Source organism: Elephas maximus, chromosome 2, assembly GCF_024166365.1.
Source record: "Elephas maximus indicus isolate mEleMax1 chromosome 2, mEleMax1 primary haplotype, whole genome shotgun sequence".
In the NCBI taxonomy this organism is placed as follows: Eukaryota; Metazoa; Chordata; class Mammalia; order Proboscidea; family Elephantidae; genus Elephas; species Elephas maximus.
In genome coordinates, this window is record NC_064820.1 from 85536888 (window position 1) to 85561114 (window position 24227).

General features: G+C 39.1%; 1 protein-coding gene across 7 annotated transcripts in view; it reads left to right on the plus strand.

The window, feature by feature from the left end:
* Window positions 1-24227, plus strand: part of FAM151B (family with sequence similarity 151 member B) — a 72165-nt gene that overhangs the window by 33877 nt on the left and 14061 nt on the right. For 5 of the 7 annotated variants that reach the window (XM_049866821.1, XM_049866855.1, XM_049866841.1 and 2 more), the window contains 2 exons: window positions 3953-4088; window positions 13708-13806. In XM_049866821.1, coding sequence (XP_049722778.1) covers window positions 3953-4088; window positions 13708-13806 — 235 coding nt within the window. Of the gene's footprint in view, window positions 1-3952; window positions 4089-13681; window positions 13807-24227 lie in introns of all 7 variants that reach the window. The other 2 variants (XM_049866849.1, XM_049866831.1) reach the window with 2 other exon arrangements.

Sequence of the window (24227 nt, forward strand, 5' to 3'; positions counted from 1 at the left end):
AGCAATGAGCTCAAGCATAACAACGATCGTAAGGATGGCTCAGGCCCAGGCGGTGTTTCGTTCTGTTGTGCATAGGGTCACTATGAGTCGGAACCGACTCGATGGCATCTAACAACAACATACAGATTGAATACGTATGGTGAAAGGACACAATCCTGATGCAACCTACCTGGACTTTAAACCACTCGGTATCCCTTTGTTCTTTTCAAACGATTGCCTCTTGGTCTGTGTACAGGTCCTGCATGAGCAAAATTAAGCGTTCTGGAATTCTCATTCTTAGCAATTTTGTGCATAATTTGTTATGATCCACACAATTGAATGCCTTTGCATAGTCAATAAAACACAGGTAAACATCCTTCTGGTATTCTTTGCTTTCAGCCAAGATCCATCTGACATCAGCAGTCACATTGCTCGTTCTACGTCCTCTGCAGAATCCGGTTTGGATTTCTGGCAGTTCCCTGTCGATGGTGCTTCTGCAACCATTTTTTAATTTTCTTCATTAAAATTTTACTTGTATGCGATGTTAATAATATTGTTCTACAATTTCCACATTCTGTAGGATCACCATTCTTTGGAATGGGTACAAATATGGATCTCTTCCAGTAGGTTGGCCAGGTAGCTGACTTCCAGATTTCTTAGCATAGACAAGTGAGCACTTCCAGCTTTGCATCCATTTGTTAAAGTATCTCAATTGGTATTCTGTCAAATCCTGGAGGCTTGGTTTTCTCCAGTACCTTCAGTGCAGCTTGAACTTCTTCTTTCATTACTATCAGATTGTACTCATATACTACCTCCTGAAATATCTGAATGTCAACCAATTCTTTTTGGTACCATGACTGCGTATTTCTCCCAGCTTGTTTCGATGCTTCCTGTGTTGTTCAATATTTTACACATAGAACCCTTCAGTATTGCAACTTGAGCCTTGAAATTTTTCTTCAGTTCAACCTAAAAAATGTTGAGCTTGTTCTTCTGTTTTGGTTTTCTAACTCCAAGTCTTTGCACATTTCATTACAACACTTTGCTTTGTCTTCTCAAGCTGCCCTTTGAAATCTGTTCAGCTCTTTTATATGATCATTTCTTCTTTTTGCTTTATTTTGCTTTAGCTACTCTACATTCAAGAGGAAGTTTCAGAATCTCTTCTGACATCCATTTTGGTCTTTTCTTTCTTTTTAATAACCTTTCTTCATGTATGATGTCCTTGAGGTTATCCCACAACTCGTCTGGTCTTTGGTCATTAATGTTCAATGTGTCAAATCTGTTCTTGAGTTGGTCTGTAAATTCAGGTGGGATATACTCAAGGTTGTAATTTGGTTCTTGTGGATTTGTTTTTTCTTCAGCTTCAACTTAAATTTGTGTGTGAGCAACTGATGGCCTGTTCTTTAGTTGGTCGCTGGTCTTGTTCTGACTGATGATATTGAGCTTTTCTATTGTCTCTTTCCACAGATATAGTTGATTTGATTTCTATTTATTCCATTTGGCGAGGTCCACATGTATAGTCGCCATTTATGTTGGTGAAAAAAGGTATTTGCAATGAAGATGTCTTTGGTTTTGTAAAATTCTGGCGTGTGATCTCCAGCATTGTTTCTATCACCTAGACCGTATTATCCAACTTCTGATCCTTCTTTGCTTCTAACTTTTGCATTCCAATCACCAGTAATTGTCAGTGCATCTTGATTGCATGTTCGATCAATTTCAGACTGCAGAAATTGTTAAAAACCTTTAATTTCTTCATCTTTGGTGTTAGTGGTTGGTGCATAAATTTGAATAATAGTCCTATTAACTAGTCTTTTAGAAAAAAACCAAACCAAAAACGTTGCCGTTGACTCGATTCTGACTCATAGTGACCCTATAGGACAATCTAGAACTGCCCTGTACAATTTCCAAGGAGCACCTGGTAGATTGGAATTGCTGACCTTTTGGTTAGCAGCCATAGCTCTTAACTACTACGCCACCATGTCTTCCTTTAGGTGTATGGGTATTCTGTCACTGACAGCATTATACTTCAGGATAGATCTTGAAATGTTCTTTTTGATGATGAATGCAGTGTTGTTCTTCTTCAATTTATCATTCCCAGCATAGTAGACCATGTGATTGTCTGATTCAGAATGGCCAATAATGCCAGTCCATTTCAGCTCACTGATACCTAGGATATTGATCTTTATGCATTCTACTTCATTTTTGATGACTTCCAATTTTCCTAGATTCATACTTTGCACATTCTGTGTTCTGATTATTAATGGATGTTTGCTTCTGTTGCTTCTCATTTTGAGTTGTGCCGCATCAGCAACTGAAGGTCCCAAAAGCTTTACTCCATCCACGTCATTAAGGTCAACTCTACTTTGAGGAGGCAGCTCTTTCCCAGTCATATTTTGAGTGCCTTCCAACCTGAGGGGCTCATCTTCCAGCACTGTATCAGACAATGCTCCACTGCTATCCATAAGGTTTTCACTGGCCAATTTTTTTTAGAAGTAGAACACCAGATCCTTTTTCCTAGTCTGTCTTAGTCTGGAAGCTGTGCTGAAACCTCTCCGCCATGAATGACCCTGCTGGTATTTGAAATACAGCTGGCTTAGCTTCCAGCATCACAGCAACATGCAAGCTTCCACAGTATGACAATCTGACAGAAGAGTGGTAGTTATTAATTCTAAATTACTTTTGGTTACTGATTCTGACTTTAACTCCAAAGTTGAACTGAGTTTAGCCATATCTGTGTCCTTAAGCTGGTTTAGTATTGAATGTTTTGGGCTGCTTTTACCCCCTGCCTTCTCCTTATCACCAACATGTACTTTATCTTCCCTTTCTATACCACAGATTTAAAAAAAGACACATACAGGTTTATGATCATATAAGTATAGCTTTCTATGGTGGGTTCGAACTGCCGACTTTCCAGATGGCAGCTGAGCACTTTAACCACTGTGCCACCAGGGCTCCTTAGCTTTCTGTTAGCAATCCCTTTTCCTAATTAAAAATATATAATCTTCCAGATTTTAAAGGAAAGTAGGATACTTTCCTTCTTCCAGTAGGAATTTAGCTACAAAACTAGCATATTCACTAAGGATTTATATAAAATGTTCCTTTGGTGACCAATACTGTTTACATCCTGCTTTCCATAGTTTAGTTTGGGCTACTTATAAAAGTATAAGTCTTTTTCTGAAGCTGTGTATAAATAGGCAAATTTGTGTTCCAGACTGTCTTAACATGATTGAAAATACATATACAAAATCAATTTTGTCACTATTGTCTGCATTAGGTTAAATGTAGAAGTAATTTGGATTATCCAAACCAATTGATTTGAAATTAATTGTTACTTAAACAGCTAGTAAATACCTAGAAGCCATCTTTCTCTTGGAAAAGAAAGCTTAATTAACACAAATGGAAAACATGAGTTTATCGTGAATATTAATGATACAGCATACCTAAGAGCCCAGGGTGGCACAAACAGTTAAGTGCTCGGCTACTGACGTAAAGGTTGGCAGTTCGAATTTATCCAGATGCTCCTGGGAAGAAAGTCCTGGCAATCAGCTTCTGAAAAATCAAAGCCATTGAAATCCCTGTGGAACAGTGTGATCCCCATGGGGTCAATATGAGTTGGAATCAGTTCAACAGCAACTGGCTTGAGTTTTGGTTTTTTTTTTTTTTAATATATATATATGTAACAAAGGGCCTTAGAATCTTTAGAGTAAGTAAAATGTGCTTCTTTTGCACTTGAGAGATTACAAAATCCCTTTAACATTTTAATTTTTTGTTAAATTTACTCTTCAGTTACTTGTGGCATGATTTTAGATTTAATTTTTTATCCACTTTTTCCATTCGAAATATTTTCTAGTATTAAATGGTATTTTAACTTGCTCTGAATTCAGATGGGAATTTTTATGCTCATAGGAAATTTAGTTTTTTTTTTAATTGACTTTCAGAATCTTAGAAAAGTTACATTTCTTTCTTTTCGTTTCAGGTTACAGTTGGCCAATGGTGGAGGAGATGGAATACATATGTCATGAACTAAGTCAGCCCGTGACATTTCCTGTCAGAGCAGCATTAGTCGGACAGTCTTGTTCTCAGTTACTTTGGCTGTTAAAGAAATCAGACAGGTATGTATTCCTTTAACCATATGATGTGTGCATGTGAGTGTGTGTGAGTGACAGAAAGAGAATGAGGATGAGAACTGATGATGTAAGGACAGTGTGTGAGAGAGAAAGGCATAGAGAGAAAGAAAATGACTGCGTAAGCACGGGCTCCATCACTGGATTGAAGCTCCTTTGTGAACCTTAACTTACTTACAGTCTCTTTCAGCTGTGTTCCTCTCAAAAGTTTTTACACTTCATAGTGGAAACCCTGGTTGCATAGTGGTTAAGTGCTACAGCTGCTAACCAAAGGGTCGGCAGTTCGAATCCGCCAGACGCTCCTTGGAAGCTCTATGGGGCAGTTCTACTCTGTCCTATAGGGTCACTATGAGTCGGAATCGACTCAACAGCACTGGGTTTGGTTTTTGGTTTATGTGCCCAGTAAATGTTTGTCATTTTTTTGTCATTGATATCGTGACACATTCATGAAAAGTTATAAATGGATAAAATAGTTTCCCTTTGAATTCTGTTGTAATTTCAGAAGTCTTTGCACATATAAAGAATGTATTATTTTAATATGTAATGAAAATTAGTTGGACCACATATTAAATATTAAGATATAAAGGTACAGGTATTAAAACAGTTTGGTACCTTCTTTTTAATAGACTAGTCAATAAGGAGCAAGGAATGTCCAGAAATAAATACAAATCTATGATAGAATTTAGTGTAGGAAAAATTGGCATTTCAAATCACTGAAGCCGAAGTTTAACTGGTTTTCAGACAACGGCTATGTAGGGCAAAACAAAACTGGCACTTTCCCTTAGTCCTTCCTCCAAAATAAATAAATAAATATCAAAGACTTGAACATTAAATGCCTAAGAGAAAAACAAAGGATGATTTATATTTAGTAGTTTCTGAATGAGGAAGACCTTCTTTAAAAACCCGTTGCCGTCAAGTCAATTTCAACTCATAGTGACCCTACAGGACAGAGTAGAACTGCCCCATAGAGTTTCCAAGGAGCACCTGGTGGATTTGAACTGCTGACCTTTTTGGCTAGCAGCCATAGCACTTCATCACCATGCCCCCAGGGTTTCCAAGACCTTCCTTAGTAAGGCACAAAACCTAGAAGCTATAAAAGGAAAGTTTGATATATTTAAATACCTAAAAATGGAAAGATTCTGGTAAAAATATTTTCAGTACATATGACAGACAGATGTATGTAAAGAATTCTTTAAAACCATTTAGAAAAAGACTCAGTTGGATAATCCAGTACGTTAGAGAAAGCAGGGAAAGCAGACACACATGCATTATTGGTGGGAGTATAAACTGGCCAATAATTCCCTCGGAGGGAAATTGAGCATAGACCTGTGAACTTCACTAGTGAGGACATTTCTTATTGATAAACCCATTGCCCTCAAGTTGATTCCGACTCATAGCGACCCTGTAGGACAGAGTAGAACTGCCCCGTAGAGTTTCCAAGGAGTACCTGTGGATTCAAACTGCCGACCTTTTGGTTAGCAGCCGTGGTACTTAACCACTACACCACCAGGGTTTCCTTCTTACTAACAGAGGTGCACAAAAGCCCAGAGATGTAGGTACAAGGATATTCCTGAAGTGTTGTTTGTAATAGCAAAAGACTTGAAAAAATCTAAATATCAGTAAGAAACTGGTTGGAGAAATTATGGTACATCCATACAATGGAATATTATTTACCTGTTATAAATTCTGTCTTAATATGAAATAATCTCTAAGATATATTGCTAAGTGGAAAAAATCAAGGGGTAGAATGGCGGGTATAGTGTGATTCCATTTGTGTGGGGGGGAAAAAGGATGTAGCAAAACATTTATAGATGAATTAAACTTAGAGGAGTTTGAATCAGTGCCTGCTAGATAGTACCAGACATGTACTAGTTCTAGTCAAGTTCTTAGTTGCAAACAACTGAAACCAGCTCTGGCTAACTTAAGCAGGAAGGATATTTATTGGGAGCATATCGGGTAGTACTCGGAATCAACAGGAATGCAAGAGAACCTGGAAAATGGACAGGAACCAAGGGCAACCAGGGAGCTGAGGACACAGATGCTCTGTGGTTAGGATGCTGCAGCAGTCATCACTCCCTGGTGAAATTCACAGCTCTGCCACCACCACACCACTGGCAGAATGGCTTCTAATCCATCCCTGTTTGTTGTGTTATTTCCCTTTAGGCTTAAAGTCCTGGGCGAGAGGAGTAGGTTCTCCACTTTAAGACCCCATGCGAACATGCTGACTGCCAGGGGTCTGGGAGAATATGTATTGGGCCTTTTTGGTTCCATTGTACACAGAGGCAAACTCCCCAAAGATAGAAAGGAGGTTCTGATGCCAGGCAGGCAAAAAAGAAAAAAAAAAAAGGATAAACACCCACTGCAAATACAAAGCTTGAGACAACGAATTATTTGCTTGCATGTGATATTTTTTTTTTTAACAACAAGATAAAAGGAACATACCCTTATATAATTTTAAGAGGTGTGTGAATTTCATAACAGAAAAATTAGTGAGGAAACATGAGTTACATTTGTTGTTATATGCTGTCAAATCAATTCTGACCCATAACAATCCCATGGGACAGAGTAGAACTGCCCCATAGGGTTTTCTTCACTGTAATCTTTATGGAAGCAGATCTCCAGGCCTTTCTTCCATGGAGCCACTAGGTGGGTTCAAACTGCCAGCCTTTCAGTTAGCAGTGAAGCACTTAACCATTGTGATACCAGGGCTCTTTAGTTATGTTAAACTCCTTGCTGTCATGTTGATTCTGACCTGTAGCGACTCTACAGGACAGCGTAGAACTGCCCCATAAAGTTTCCAGGGAGCAGCTGGTGAATTCAGACTGCCAACCATTTGGTTAGCAGCTGAGCTCTTAACCATTACTCCACCAGGGCTCCAGACCTTAGCTACATTAGTTACATTGGGCAGCTACTAATGATTACGATTCAGGGATTTTGAGCCAGTTCCATATATAAAACCAACCAAACCCATTGCTGTTGAGTCAATTCTGACTTATAGCGACACTATAGGACAGAGTAGAACTGCCCCATAGGGTTTTCAAGGAACGGCTGGTGGAGTCCAACTGCTGACTTTTGGTTAGCAGCCAAACACTTAACCACTTGGCCACCAGGGCATCAATATTTTGTCTCAAGCTTTGCATATGATTGTAAAAAAGCTGTTGGCTTGACAACGCAGCTACTTTGTTTGAGTGGCTTTGAGCTTTGTTTTTCGTAACAATAGATGATGAAGGAGTTAAAAATGTGTAATAAATTCCTGTGCTAATGATAGTTCTGGTGATAACAGGAGCCTGAAAGGTAGATGTACTCAAAGGCTTATTTGTTCAGTTTTTTTTGATTTTATAGTTATACATTTATTTAAAAAATTTTATTATTGAAATTCCTGAAGGGAAAAAGAGTTCTTTTACCTCCTAACCTTTCTTTTCCTGTTGAAACATTTTAAGATGTGTATTTTAAAAACACTGAAAAGCAACTGTTATGTTGTTGCAGAAAAGATTTGACCTAAAAGCAGTTTTATAAAAATAAACGAGCCCGGATGCACACTTACTCTGATTTTAAACCGTGCAGTATCCCCTTGTTCTTGTTCTGCATGAGCACAATTAAGTGTTCTGGAATTCCCATTCTTTGCAGTGTTATCCGTAATTTGTTGTGACCTGCACAGTTGAAAACCTTTGCACAGTTAATAAAACACAGGTAAACATTTTTCTGGTATTCTCTGCTTTCAGCCAGGATGCACCTGACATCAGCAATGATATCCCTGGTTCCACGTCCTCTTCTGAATTCGGCTTGGATTTGTGGCAGTTTCCTGTTGATGTACTGCCACAACCATTTTTTAATTGTCTTCAGCAAAATTTTATTTGTGTGTGATATTAATGATATTGTTCAATAATTTCTGCATTCTCTTGGACCACCTTTTTTTGGACTGGGCACAGATTTCTTGGCATGGATGAGTTAGCGCTTCCAGTGCTACATCCCTTTGTTGAAACATCTTAATTGGTATCCTGTCAATTCCTGGAGCCTTGTTTTTGCCGATGCCTTCAGTACAGCTTAGACTTCTTCCTTCATTACCATCAGTTCTTGATCACATGCTACCTCCTGAAATGGTTTAACGTCAACCAATTCTTTTTGGTATGGTGATTCTGTGTATTCCCTCCATCTTCTTTTGATGGTTGCTGCATCTAATATTTTCCCCATAGAATCCTTCAGTATTGCAACTCGAGGCTTGAATTTTCTCTTTGTTTCTTTCAACTTGAGAAATGCCGAATATATTCTTCCCTTTTGGTTTTCAAACTCTAGGCCTTTGCACATTTCATTACATTACTTTACTTTGTCTTCTCTGCAGCACTTTGAAATCTCCTGTTCAGCTGTTTCACTTCGTCATTTCTTCCTTTCTCTTTAGCTACTTTGCATTCAAGAGCAACTTTCAGAGTCTCTTCTGACATCCATTTTGGTATTTCCTTTCTTTCCCATCTTTTTGCTTTCTTTGTATATGATGTCCTTGATGTCATACCATAACTCATCTGGTCTTTAGTCATTAGTGTTTAATGAGCCAAATTTATTCTTGAGATGGTCTCTAAGTTCAGGTGGAATATACTCAAGGCCGTACTTTGGCTCTTATGGACGTGCCTTAATTTTCTTCAACTTCAACTTCAACTTGTATGTGACCAATTGATGGTCTGTTCCACAGTCGGCCCCTGGCCTTGTTCTGAATGATGATATCGAGCTTTCCCATTGTCTCTTTCCACAAATGTAGTCAGTTTGATTCCTGTGTATTCCATCTGGTGAGGTCCATGTGTATAGTCGCAGTTTATGTTGGTGAAAAAAGGTATTTGCAATGAAGAAGTCTTGCAAAATTCTATCATGCCATCGCCGGTGTTTTTTTCTATCACCCAGGCCATATTTTCCAACTACTGATCCTTCTTTGTTTTTAACTTTCGCATTCCAATCACCAGTAATTATCAGTGCATCTTGATTACATGTTTGATCAATTTCAGACTGCAGAAGTTGTAAAAATCTTCAATTTCCTCATTTTTTGCATTAGTGGTTGGTGGGTAAATTTGAGTAATGGTTGTATTAACTGGTCTTCCTTGTAGGTGTATGGATATTATCCTATTACTGACAGTGCTGTACTTCAGGAGAGATCTTGATATGTTCTTTCCGCAGTGAATGTAATACCATTCCACTTTAATTTGTCATTCCTGGCATAATAGACCATATAATTGTCTGATTCAAAATAGCCAATACTAGTCCATTTTGGCTCACTAATTCCTAGGATATCAATATTTCTGAATCCCGTTTAATTTTTGACAACTTCCAATTTTCCTAGATTCATCCTTCATGTGTTCCATGATCCTATTATTAATGGATGTTTACAGCTTTTCCTCTCATTTTGAGTCATGCCATATTAGCAAATGAAGGTCCTGAAAGCTTGACTTTATCCACATCACTATGGTCTACTTTGAAGGGGCAGCTCTCCCCCAGTCATCTTCTGAGTGCCTTCCAACCTGGAGGGCTCATCTTCCAGTTCTATATCAGACAATGTTCTGCTGCTATTCATAAGGTTTTCACTGGCCAATTTTTTTCAGAAGTAGACTGCCAGGTCCTTCTTCCTAGTCTGTCTTAATCTGGAAGCTCAGCTGAAACCTGCCCACCATGGGTGACCCTGCTGGTATTTGAAATGCTGGTGGCATAGCTTCTAGCATGACAGCACCACACAAGCTACCACAGGATGACAAACTGACAGACATGTGGGGTACATTTGTTTTCTAGTCTTTTAATATAGGGCCAACACAGTTTTTTTTGAGTAAAGTTCCACCAATGGGAGCTTCCTCTCTTTTCATTTTTTAGTTTTTAGCTTCCATTTTATTTTCTTTAAAATGAAGTAAGGACTTAAAGCGATTTCCAAAGAAAACAATGCTGAATCCTTCTGGGTTTACGTTTGTCCATTTTTTTTTTTACAGTTCTCTCGTCTACTTCAAGAGCATTTATCTTCAGCAATTTTTGACAACTTGTCTTTATCAAGTCTTTTCAAAATAACAAATTTGATTTTTCTAAAAATAATAACTCTATACACTCTTACTACATTGCTTTAAAAACTAAATGATTACATGTTTACAATAGCATTGTAACCTGCCATAAATAAATGTGAAAATTAAGCCAGTAACTAATATAGGGCCAGGCAGGCACACTACACAGAGCGTAACTTATCAACTAAGAACATTCAGCACACCTTACTTCTCTGTCAGGGTGATGTGAGTTTATTCAGACATCAAAATGGTCAGCTTAGTGGTAGTATAAGTTTGGGAAGTGGCTGCATACTAAATGCCTCTTTAGGACTTTCAAAAGCTTGTTAGTAAATTAAAGATTATGAGAAGTCCAACAATTGTACAGAACAGCTTTTCCTTTCCCGATTAAGAGACACTGGAATATAGTGGTAATGAAATAGTCTTGTTTTAAAGTATGCTTCTAATTAACCCCCGTTGGCTTAAAATTGTTTTTATGTGTGTGTGCTTCAAGTGAAAGTTTACAAATCACAGTCTCTCGTATAAAAACTTACACACACCTTGCTATGTACTCCTAGCTTCTCTCCCGCTGATGAGACGGCACACTCCTCCTCTCTACTCTGTATTTCTCCTGTCCATTTAACCAGCTCCTGTCCCCCTCTGCCTTCTCATCTTGCCTCCAGACAGGAGCTTCCCACATAGTCTCATGTATCTACTTGAGCCAAGAAGCTCACTCCTCACCAGTATCATTTTCTGTCTTATAATCCAGTCCAATCCCTGTCTAAAGAGTTGGCTTCGGGAATGGTTCTAGTCCTGGTCTAATAGACAGTCCAGGGACCATGACCACTGTGGTGCCTCTAGTCTCAGTCAGACCATTAAGTCTGGTCTTTTTATGAGAATTTGAGGTCTGTACCCCACTTTTCTCCTGCTCCATCAGGGATTCTCTGTTGTGTTCCCTGTCCAGGTAGTCATCAGTGGTAGCTGGGCACCATCTAGTTCTGGTCTCAGGCTGATGGAGTCTCTGGTTTATGTGGCCCTTTCTGTCTCTTGGGCTCATATTTACCTTATGTCTTTGGTGTTCTTCATTCTCCTTTGCTCCAGGTGGATTGAGACCAGTTGATGCATCTTAGATGGCTGCTTGCTGGCATTGAAGACCCCAGATGCCACTCACCAAAGTGGGATGCAGAACATTTTCTTAATACATTAAAACTATTTTTATCATGTTACTTAAATATATATAAGCGTAAAATTAGGTAGAATTTCTTATTCATATAGGTTTTATGCAGTTATAAACCCAAAACACAATTGCATGTATTGGTATTAATTTCATGAATTTGGTAATTACATTATAGTTATGTAAGAGAATGTTCTTGTGTTTAGGAAATATATCCTGAGGTACTTAGTGTTAAAAGGACATTATGTCTGCAACTTGCTCTTAAATGGTTCAGGAAAAATATATACATATCTATACGTATATATGTATAAAATCCTTCTATCTAGAGAGAGGCAGAAAGATAAAGCATATGTAGTAAAATGTTAACATTTGGGAATCTGGGTGAAGAGCTTCCCAGAATTCTTCATAATATTCTGCAACTCTTCTATAAGCCTGAAATAATGAAACAAACAAACAAACAAACAAAAAACTCACATGTTAAAAGAATTTAAAAACAAAGTTTAAATAGAAACTAAACTATAATGAGCTGGATTAAACTAAATCATCCCTTGTAACGTGTATGTTCTAGGGTTACAGTACCTAAATGCCATGTGATGGCTTCATCCTGTATTTGAACTATGGGGACACCATCATTCTTATAGCATCCCATGACACTATTTGACATTCCCTTGTTGCAGACACATCATTTATTTATTGCTCTGCCTCTGGTTCTGTTTTCATTAGTGTGGGAGACATAAAGTAGTTCTGAAATCAGATAGCACTTCTTGGTAATCTAATGGCATGAGCTTCTATTAATTTTTTTTTTAATGATATTTCATTGTGTTTTAGATGAAAGTTCACACAGCAAATTAGGTTCCCCTTCAATAATTTTTATACAAATTGTTCCATGCCATCAGTTATAATTTTTACAATGTGCCTGCATTCTCATTTCCATTCTGTTTGTTCTGTCTCTATTGATCTAGCTTCCCTTCCCCTCCTTGCCTTCTCTTCTTTGCTTTTGGGTAAATGTTGACCATTTGGTTTTATATAGTTGATTAAGGAAGCACATTACTCACGGGTGATATTGTTTATTTTTAAGCCAATCTGTTATTTAACTGAAATACCTATATTTAAGTATCATAATGTTCCTTAAATATATGTAAGCATAAAATTAGGTAAAAATTGCTTATTCTTATAAGTTTTATGTAATGATAAATCCAAAACACAATGACCTATAGAAATAGATTCAAATCTAAGTTCAAAAATTATCTTTGGGCAATAGTCTCAGGGGTTCCTCTACTCTGTATCATTCCAGTAGGTCTGTCCTTTTTGAGGAATTTGAGTTTTGTTCTACATTTTTCTCCCATTCTGTTCAAGACCTTCTATGGTGTCCCTGGTCAGAACAGTTGGTAGTGATAGCTGGGCACCACCTAGTTCTTCTAGTCTCAGGTTAGAAGAGGTTGTGGTTCATGTGGGCTATTAGTCCGGTAGACTAGCTTTTTCTTGAAGCCTTTGATTTCCTTCATTCCCTTGCCCCATAGGAGTAGAGACCAATGGTTGTATCTTAGATGGCTACTCACAAGCTTTTAAGACCCCAGATGCTACTCATCAAACTAGGATATAGAACATTATCTGTGTGAACTATATTATGCCAGTTGACTAAGCTGTCCCTCAAGACTATGGTCCCAAGCCTTCTAACCCAGTAAACCAATCCTGCGAGTTTGGGTATGTCTAGGAAGGCTCTGTAACTGTGCCCCCGTGTGGTTTGTTATATATGTGGCTGTGTATGTTGTACTCACGTACATGTATATCCATATCCCTACAGATACACCTATACATGCACGTGCATTTACTGTTGTTAGGTGCCGTTGAGTCAGTTCCCACTCAGCGACCCTATGCGCAATAAAATGAAACACTGCCCGATCCTGTGCCATCCACACAATTGTTGCTATGCTTAAGCCCATCGTTGCAGCCACTTTGTCAGTCTGTCTCACTGAGGGTCTTCCTCTTTTTTGCTGACCCTCTACATGCCCTTACTAGCATGTGCTGTATTTACTTGGGTAGCTATGGATGTGTATAGAATGTGCATTTACTAGCGTATGCCATTCTTAACACATATATACACATATATACATCCATATCTACCCACATAACCACATTCATATTTTTTATTGTTGATGCAAAATTGTATATGATGCATAGCATTTGCCTAAATTGTCCCTTTTTCTCATATATTTCTTACTGTCTTTATTTATCTGGTCAAGTTCTGCTGACTTCACCCGTATTAGGTCTTGTCTTTCCTATCACCAAAAGCAACAAGTGCCTACTCTCTAGAAAGTGATTCCACCTCCCTATCCTTCCCATCCCTGGTAACCATCAAAGAACTTTTCTTTTTGTGTGTATATCAATTCTTGATTTTTTTATAATAGTGGGACCATACAATATTTGTCCTCAGATTCATCCATGCTAAAAGATGTTTTGCCCTACCAAAGATGCATCAATTGGTCTCAGCCCACCGGGATCAAAGGAGAATGAAGAACACCAAAGACACAAGGTAATCAGGAGCCCAAGAGACAGAAAGGGCCACATAAACCAGAGACTACATTAGCCTGAGACCAGAAGAGCTAGATGGTGCCTGGCTACAACTGATGACTGCCCTGAAAGGGAACACAACAGAGAACTCCTGAGGGAGCAGGAGAGCAGTGGGATGCAGACCCCAAATTCTTATAAAAACACCAGACTTAATGGTCTGACTGAGACTAGAAGGACCCCGGTGATCATGGCCCCCAAACCCTCTGTTGGCCCAGGACAGGAACCATTCCCGAAGCCAACTCTTCAGACAGGGATTGGACTGGACAATGGGTTGGAGAGGGATGCTCATGAGGAGTCAGTTTCTTGGATTAGGTGGACCCTTTAGACTATGTTGGCATCTCCTGTTTGGAGGGGAGATGAGAGGGTAGAGGGCATTAGAAGCTGGTGAAATGGACACCAAGAGAGTGGAGGGAGGGAGCGGGCCCTCTCATTAGGGGGTGAGCAATTGGGAGTATGTAGCAAGGTGTATATAAGTTTTTGTGTGAGAGATTGACTTGATTTGTAAACTTTCACTTAAAGCACAATAAAAATTTTAAAAAAAGAAGATGTTTTGCATACTTCTCGATATTCTTTATAGTTCTGTAGTATTCTGTTGTGTGTATGTACCACAGTTTGTTTATCCATTCATCCATTGATGGGCACTTAGGTTGTGTCCATCGTTTTGCTGTTGTGAATAATGCTGCAATGAACATATGTGCACAGTGTATGTCTATTTGTGTCACTGCTGTTATATTTCTAGGATATATACCTAGGAGTGGGATTGCTGGATCATAAGGTATTTCTATTTCTATCTCTTTGAGGAAGCGCCATACTATTTTCCACAGTGGTTGTATCATTTTACACCAGCAATGTATAAGAGGTCCAGTCCCCCACAACCTTGCCAGCATTTGTTTTCTGATCATTGCCGTTATTGCAGGGGTGAGATGGTATCTCATTGTACTTTTGAGTTGCATCTATCTAATGGCTAATGATTGCAAGCGTCTTTTCATGTATTTCTTGGCTATCTGAATGTCCTCTGTGGTGAAGTATCTGTTCATGTCCTTTGCCCATTTTTTTTTTTAATTGAACTTTAGATGAAGGTTTACAGAACAAACTAGTTTCTCATCAAACAGCACACACATTGTTTGTACTGTTTCTATTGTTTGTACATTGGTTAACAACCCCACAACATGTCAACACTCTCCCTTCTCAACCCTGGGTTCCCTATTACCAGCTGTTCTGTTCCCTCCTACTTTCCAGTCCCTGCCCCAGGGCTGGTGTGCTGCTTTAGTCTTGTTTTGTTCCATGGGACTGTTCAATCTTTGGCTGAAAGGTGAACCTCAGGAGTGGCCTCATTACTGAGCTGAAAGGGTATCCAGGGGCCATACTCTCAGGATCTCTCCAGCCTCTGTCAGGCCAGCAAGTCTGATCTTCCTTTTTGTGTTGGAATCTTGTTCTACATTTTTCTCCAGCTCTGTCTGGGACCCTCTATTGTGATCCCTGTCAGAGCAGTCAGTGGTGGTAGCCGGGCACCATCTGGTTGTACTGGACTCAGTCTGGCAGAGGCCATGGTAGATGTGGTCCATTAGTCTTTTGGGCTAATCTTTCCCTTATGCCTTTAGTTTTCTTCATTATTTCTTGCTCCCAAAGAGATGAGACCAGTGGAGTATCCTAGATGGCCGCTCACAGACTTTTAGGACCCCAGACACTGCTCACCGAAGTAGAATGTAGAACATATTCTTTATAAATTGTGTATGCCAATTGAGCTAGAGGTCCCCTGCGACAATGGTCTCCACAGCCCTCAGCCTAGCAATTTGGTCCTTTAGGTCCATGTGTCTATGGAGCTTCCATAGACTTGCCTTGTATAGGTTGTGCTGGCTTCCCCAGTATTGTGTGCTGGCTTCCCCAGTGTTGTGTACTGTCTTACACTTCACCAAAGTTACCACATATCTATTGCCTATTAAGTGTTTCTGCATCCCCACACCTCCCCTCCCTTGTAACCATCAAATATTGTTTCTTTTTGTATGTAAACCTTTTCATGAGTTTTTACAGTAGTGGTCTCATGCAATATTTGTCCTTTTGTGACTGACTTATTTCACTCAAAAGCATAATGTCCTCCAGATGCACCCATGTTATGAGATGCTTCACAGATTCATCATTGTTCTTTAGCACTGCATAATACTCCATTGTGGGCATGTACCACAGTTTGTGCATCCATTCGTCTGTTGATGAGCATCTAGGTTATTTCCATCTTTTTGCTATTGTGAACAACCCTGCAGTGAACATGGGTGTACATATATCTATTTGTGTGACGACTCTTATTTCTCTAGGATATATTCCTAGGAGTGTGATTGCTAGATCAAATGGTATTTCTATTTCTAGCTTTCTAAGGAAATGCCATTTAGTTTTCCAAAAAGATTGTATCATTTTGCATTCCCACCAGCAGTGCATAAAAGTTCCGGTCTCCCCGCATCCTCTCCAACATTTGTTATTTTTTGTTTTATTGATTTGTGCCCGTAATGCTGGGGTGAGATGATATCTCATCGTGGTTTTGATTTGCATTTCTCTGATGGCTGGAGATCATGAGCATTTCCTCATGTGTCTGTTGGCCACTTGAATGTTGTCTTAGTCATCTAGTACTGCTATAACAGAAATACCACAAGTGGATGGCTTTGACAAGGAGAAATTTATTCTCTCACAGTCCAATAGGTTACAAGTCTAAATTTAGGGAGTCGGCTCCAGGGGAAGGCTTTCTCTCTCTGTCGGCCTTCTCATCAATGTTCCCCTGGACGAGGAGCTTCTTCACACAGGGACCCTGGGTCTAAAGGACACGCTCTGCTCCTGATGCTTCTTTCTTGGTGGTATGAGGTCCCCCACTCTCTGCTTGCTTCCCTTTCCTTTTATCTCTTGAGAGATAAAAGGTGGTGCAGGCCACACCCTGGGGAAACTCCCTTTACCTTGGATCAGGGAGGTGACCTGATTGAGGATGGTGTTACAATCCCACCCTAATCCTCTCAACATAAAATTACAATCACAGAATGGAGGACAACAATGTAATGCTGGGAAACATGGCCTAACCAAGTTGATACACAGATTTTTGGGGGGACATAATTCAATCCATGACAGATGTCTTCTTTGGTGAAGTGTCTGTTCATTTCCTTTGCCCATTTTTTAATTGGATTATTTGTCTCTTTGTTGTAGAGGTGTTGGATTTTCTTGTAGATTTTAGAGATTAGACTTTTGTTTGATTTATAATAGCCAAAACTTTTTTCCCATTCTGTAGGTTCTCTTTTTACTCGTCTGGTGAAGTCTTTTGATGAGCGTTAAGTGTTTAATTTTTAGAAGATCCCAGTTATCTAGTTTATCCTCTGGAGCTTGTATGTTGTTGGTTGTGATCTGTATCCTGTTAATACCGTGTATTAGGGCTTCTAGTGTTGATCATATTTTTTCTTCTATGAACTTCATGGTTTTTGGCTTTATATTTAGGCCTTTGATCTACTTTGAGTTACTTTTTGTATATGGTGTGAGGTATGTGTCCTGTTTCATATTTTTTGCAGATGGACATCCAGTGTTGCCAGCACCATTTGTTAAAAAGACTGTCTTTTCCCCATTTGATAGATGGATTTACATCTGAGTTCTCAATTCTGTTCCATTGGTCAATGTATCTGTCGTTGTACCAGTACCAGACTGTTTTGACTACTGTAGCTGTATAGTAGGTTCTAAGGTCAGGTAGTGCGAGTCCTCCTACTTTATTCTTCTTCAGCAGTGCTTTACTTATCCGAGGCTTCTTCCCTTTCCATATAAAGTTAATGATAAATTTTCCCATCTCTTTAAAGAATGTTGTTGGTACTTGGGTAGAATTGTTATTTCACAATGTTGAGTCTACCTATCCATGAATATGGTATGTTTTTCCATTTATGTAGCTCTCTTTTGGTTTCTCGCAGTAGTGTTTTGTAGTTTTCTTTGTATACGTCTTTTACATCCTTGGTTAGATTTATTCCCAAGTATTTTATTTTGGGGGGGCTATTTTTTTTTTTTTTTATTATAAATGATGTTGTTCTCCTGATTTCCTTTTCATAATTCTCTTTATTGGTGTATAGGAATCCAACTGATTTTTGTATGTTTATCTTATATCCTGCAACTCTGCTGAATCTATTAGTTCCAGTAGTTTTCTTGTGGAGTCTTTTGGGTTTTCTGAGTATCATATCATCTGCAAATAGGGACAGTTTAACTTCTTTATTACCAATTTGTATGCCCTTTTTTTCTGTTTCTTGCCTTATTGCGCTAGCTAAGACTTCCAACACAATGTTAAATAGGAGTGGAGATAAAGGGTGTCTTTGTCTTGTTTCTGTTCTCAAGGGGAATGTTTTCAACCTCTCTCCATTGAGGATGATGTTGGCCATTGCTTTTGCATAGATCCCCTTTATTATGTTGAGAAATTTCCCTTCTGTACCTATTTTGTTGAGAGTTTTTATCAGGAGTGGGTGTTTGACTTTGTCCAATGCCTTTTCTGCGTCGATTGAGATGATCATGTGATTCTTTTCTTTCCTTTTATTTATGTGGTGGATTACATTGATTGATTTTCTGATCCTGAACCATCCTTGCATACCTGGTATGAATACTACTTGGTTGTGGTATATATATATTTTTAAATATGATTCTGAATTCTATTGGCTAGATTTTTGTTGAGAATTTTTGCATCTATATTCATGAGAAATATTGGTCTGTAATTTTCTTTTCTTGTGGTGTCTTTGCCTGGTTTTGGTGTCAGGGTTATGCTGGCTTTGTAGAATGAATTTGGAAGTATCGCTTCCTTTTCTATGTTCTGAGATAGTTTGAGTAGAACTGGTGTAAGCTCTTCTCTGAATGTGTGGTAGAATTCTCCAGTAAAGCCATCTGGGCTAGGGTTTTTTTTGGGGGGGGGCAGTTTTTTTATTACCTTGTCAATCTCTTCCCTTGTTATGGGTCTGTTCAGGATTTCAACATCATTTTGTGTTAGTTTGGTTAGGTCATGTGTCTCTAAAAATTTGTCCATTTCCTCTAGGTTTTCAAATTTGTTGGAGTACAGTTTTTCATAATACTCTGTTATGATCCTTTTTATTTCAGTTGGGCCTGTTGTAATGTCCCCCATTTCATTTCTTATTTGGGTTATTTGTGTTCTCTTCTGCTTTCTTTTTGTCAGTTTGGCGTGTGGTTTGTCGATTTTGTTGATCCTTTCAAAAAAACAACTTTTGGTTTTGTTGATTCTTTCTATTGTTTTTCTATTCTCTATTTCATTTCTTTCTCCTCTGATCTTTATGATTTCCTTTCTTCTGGTGGCTGTGGGCTTCTTTTGCTGTTCTCTTTCTATTTGTTCAAGTTGTGTAACTAATGTTTTGATTTTGTCCCTTTCTTCTTTTTTGATGTATGCATCCAGTGCTTCAAATTGACCTCTGAGCACTGCCTTTGCTGTGTCCCAAAGGTTTTGGTATGATGTGTTTTCATTCTTATTTGAGTCTAGGAATTTTTTTATTCCGTCTTTGATTTCTTCTATTTCCCAGTGGTTTTCAAGCAGGGTGTTATTCAGTTTCCATGTAATTGATTTTTTTTTCCATACTCTTCCTGTCGTTAATTTCTACTTTGATGGCATTGTGGTCAGAGAAGATATTTTGTATTATCTCCATGTTTTAGATTTTGTTGAGGGTTCCTCTGTGGCCTAAGATGTGGTCTATACTGGCGAACATTCCGTGTGCATTGGAAAAGAATGTGTACTTTGCAGCTGTTGAGTGGAGTGTTCTATATATGTCTATGAGATCAAGCTGACTGATTGTGCTCTTTAGCTCTTCTGTATCTTTGTTGAGTTTCTTTGTAGATGTTCTGTCCTTTACTGACAGTGGTGTGTTGAAGTCTCCCACTATTATCGTGGAACTGTCAGTTTCTGTTTTCAATGCCGTTAGAGTTTGTTTTATGTATTTTGGAGCCCTGTCATTGAGTGCATAGATGTTTATTATGGTTATGTCTTCATGTTGGATCATCCCTTTAATCATTATATAGTGCCCTTTTTTGTCTTTTACGGTGGATTTTGTTTTAAAGCCTATCTTATCTGAGGTTAGTATTGCCACTCGTGCTCTTTTTTAGTAGTTATTTGCTTGATATATTTTTTTCCATCCTTTGATTTTTAATAAATTTACGTCTTCATTTCTAAGGTGCGTCTCTTGTAGACAGCATCCGGATGGATCCTATTTTTTTATCCATTCTGTCACCATGTGTCTCTTTATGGGTGCATTTAGGCCATTTACATTCAGTGTAATTATTGATAGGTGTGAGTTTCTTACTGTCATTTTGTAGTGCTAACATTTTCTTTGTTCCTCCTACTGTCCTGTGCTGAGTTCCTTTTGTTTATGGATTTCTTTTGTTTTTGTAGATTTTGTGTTTATTGAGACTTTATGGTTTACTTCTTTCTTTTGTTGAATATGTTTGTTAACTTTCTTTGTGGTTACCTTGAAATTCACCCTTATCTTCCTAGGTTTGAACCAGTCTCTTATTACTTGGTATCACCTTGCCTTCCTCTCAGTTACAAAGTTCTGTACCTATACTGTTTATTCCCTCTTTTATTGTTCTGACATTGTTGTCATTTACAGATTAACCTCTCTGGTTCCTTGTTGCAATTGTTTTGGTTTTGGATAGTCCTTGAGAGTTCATTTCCTAGGTTGGTATCTGGCTGGAACAAGCGTGCATCCTAGATTCAGGCTGTGGTCTGATATTGTTTGTTCTCAGACCAAGGGACTCCGTTTAATAATTCTTGTAAGTTTGGCTTGGTTTTTACATATTCTCTTAATTTCTGTTTATCTGGAAATGTCCTAATTTCACCATTATAATTGAATGAAACATTTGAAACATATATGATTCTTGGTTGGCAATTTTTGTCTTTCAAGGTTTTATAGATGTCATCCCATTGCCTTCTTGCCTGCATAGTTTCTGCTGAATAATCAGAGTTTAGTCTTATTGTTTCTCCTCTGTATGTGACTTTTTGTTTTTCACGAGCTGCTTGCAGGATTTTTTCTTTGTCTTTGGTTTTAGCGAGTGTGATTATGATGTGCCTTGGTGTTTTTCTTTTGAGGTGTATCCTATATGGAGTTCATTGAGCTTCTTGGATAGTCAGCTTTTCATCATTCATGATATTTGGGAAACTTTCTGTCAGCAATTCTTCAGAGATCCTCTCTGTGTTTTCTGTTTTCTCTCCCTGTTCTGGAACTCTGATCACTCACAAATGTTTGCTTTTGAATGTATCCCACATAATTCTCAAAGATTCTTTATTTTTCTTTGTTCTTTTTTCTGATTTTTCCTCAGAGTTGCATCCAAGTGTTTGTCTTCAATTTTGCTGATTCTGTCTTCCATCGTTTCAAGCCTGCTTCTCAGCCCTTCTATGACACTGTCCATTTCTAAAATCTTGTTGTTTATCTTTTGGATTTCTAATTGTTGTTTTTGAATGATTTCTAGTTGTGTTTTTATTTTGGCATTTTGTTCCTGTATTATTTTCCTGTTTTTTTTTTGGTCTGTATTTTCCATGAATTTGTCTTCCTTTTCCATAAATTTGTGTATTTTTTCCTCATTTTTGTCTGCTTTTTCCTTCAACTCTTAGATTGCTCTGAGTATTAGAGATTTGAATTCTGTATCAGGTAATTCTAGTGCCTTTTCTTCTACTGGAAAGTCATGTGGTATTTTATTTTGGACACCTACTGGAACCATCGTGTCCTTTTTTTAAAATATGTTTTGATATTGTCTGCTGTCTTTGGAACATTCAGTAGTTATTTTCTTCATTTCTTGATTGTAGATTTGTTGCATCCTGCTTTTTTGTTTTATTTGGTTATGTCTGAGCAGGCAGGCTGTGCGTTCTTTGTTGTTTGCTCATCTGTAGTCATGGTACTTTTCGCCTCCTTGTCCAATGGGCAGGGCCAGTCATTCAGCTATGGTGCAGCAGGGCAGATCCAGCTGAAGGGGAGGGGCTGGAACAGGTCATTTGTGGCACATATTAGGGGAAACAGGGCAGGTCAGGAGTCAGTGCTGGGCAGGTTCTAGTAGGCTGTGCCTGTGCTTCTTCAAGGTGTGATGCTCAGTGCACGATGCTGGTAGGCAAGAAAGAGGGGGGAGGTTGTGATGTGTGGAGCTAATAGGGGTATGGGAAAGAGGAGAGAGAAACAGGATCCAAAAACAAACAAGCAAACAAATAAAGAAAAAAAAGAGTGCTAAGGGAGATTACTGTTGGATCCAAAAACAAACAAGCAAACAAATAAAGAAAAAAAAGAGTGCTAAGGGAGATTACTGTTGCAGTGGATAGATGAGAAACTGAGAAAGGGAGAGAAGCAAGAGAAAAAAAAATGAAAAAGAGAAAAAATAACTAGATAAAAATTTGGAAAAGAAAAAAAGAAAAGAAAACCCCCCAGGAGTCCCAGAGTCCCACCAATGGGGCTGCTAACACTGGGCAGGTGGCTCCCAGGCTGCACAGTATAGCCTGGCTCGAGGGGGTATAGATGTCACACAGCACCAGGTATTTAGGAGACAGGAATAGAAGATAAGTGTAGAGAGATGGGAAATGGAGAAAGACAGAAAGAGAAAATGAGAGAGAAAAGAGAAAAAAAAGAAATGACCCCAGGGATCCCACCTATGCAGCTGCGTGCAGATTAGGGGAGTGGCTCCTAAGCCGTGCAATGCAGCCTGGCTAGAAGGGGCTCCCAAGCTGCAAAAGGAAAAAGAAAACAAACAAACAAAAGAGAACTAAGCAAAACAAGGAAAAAAAAAAGCCCCAGGGCCCCCACTAACGTGGTGTTGTGGGTGGGGGGGAGTGGTTCCCCCGTTGAGCGTGGCTTCACAGCCTTTCAAGAAGCAGCAAAGATGGCACACGGAGCCAGGTGTTCCGAAGAAAGGAGGGGGAGGTGGTAGGAGGCACAGAAGAAACCAAAAGAGATGGAAAGAACCAACACTAGCTCAGATACTGAGCAGGGCGAATCCAAACAGCCTGAGGCTAAAGCAGTTACCTCTTGGCCAAGAGACTGCAGCTGGTGGGAAGCAGAGGAGGTGGTGGCGGGGGGAGGGGAGGAGTGTTAAGAAAGGGTATAGCATTCCTTACCAGGGGCTCTGTCTCCTGCTGGGAACTTTGTGAAGCTGCTTTCTCCTACTCCCTGTCCACTGATCTCTGATGTGGGTGGGGTGAATCCAAACAGCATGGACGCTGCACTTTCCAGCCGGCTGAGCCACTGCAGCCAGCTGGCGAGCTCAGAGGTAGAGCAGCAGAGAGAGGATGGGGAGTGGGGAAGTGTGTATCACTGGTTACTGGGTGCTCTGTCTCCTGCTGGGAGTTCCAAGAAGCTGCTTTCCTGTGCTCCCTGTCTGCGGATCCCCAACAGGAGTCCAAGATGGTGGATCCGTGGTGCATTAGCTGATGGGGCCTTCAGCCCTCTCTCTCCTCGCTCCCCGTCTTCTGTCAGTTTCTTATTCCATTCGGTGCTTGCCTGAGTTCTTTATCTCTTCATTTGACACTTCAGGTTCAAGGACTGACGTTTGTCTCTGTTTTACTTAGTTTTTCTGGTCTTTGCTGTGGAGGGACGGCATGGTGCTTGCGTCTGTGGCACCATGTTGGCCCGAAGTCCTCTCCTTTGCCCATTTTTGATTGGACTGTTTGTCCCTTTGTTGTTGAGTTGTTGAAGTTTTCTATATATTTTAGAAATTATATGCTTATCAGATATATCATTGCCAAAGATTTTTTCCCAATGTATAGGTTCTCTTTTTACTCTCTTGGTAGTCTTTTGATGAGCATAAGAGGTCCCAGTTATCTAATTTATCTTCTGTCATTAGTGTCTTTTTAGTTTTGTTCGATAGGCTATTTATGCCGAAAATTAGGTCTCCTAGTTTTGACCCTTTGTTATCTTCCGGGAACTTGATGGTTTCAGGTTTAGCATTAAGGTCTTTTATCCATTTTGAGTTAGTTTTTGTGCATGCTGTGAGGTATGGATCCTGTTTCATTTTTCTGTATGTGGATATCCAGTTTTGCCAGCACCACTTGTTAAAGAGATTGTTCCCCCATTGAATGGACTTTGACCCTTTGTAGATGATCAGCTGCCCATAGATGGATAAATTTACTTCTGAGTTCTCAATTCTGTTCCATTGGTCTACATGTCTGTTATTGAACCAGCACCAGGCTGTTTTGATTACCAGGAATTTATGGTAGGTTTTTTTTTTTTGGCACTGGCTTTTTTTTTTTTTTTGAGATTGGGAAGTGTGAGGCCTCCTACTTTATTCTTCTTCAATATTGCTTCAGCTATTTGTTCCTTTTTTTCCATATAAAGTTGGGGATTAGTTTTTCCATTTCATTAAAGAATGTTGTTGGGATTTGGATCAGGATTGCCTTATATCTATAGATTGCTTTTG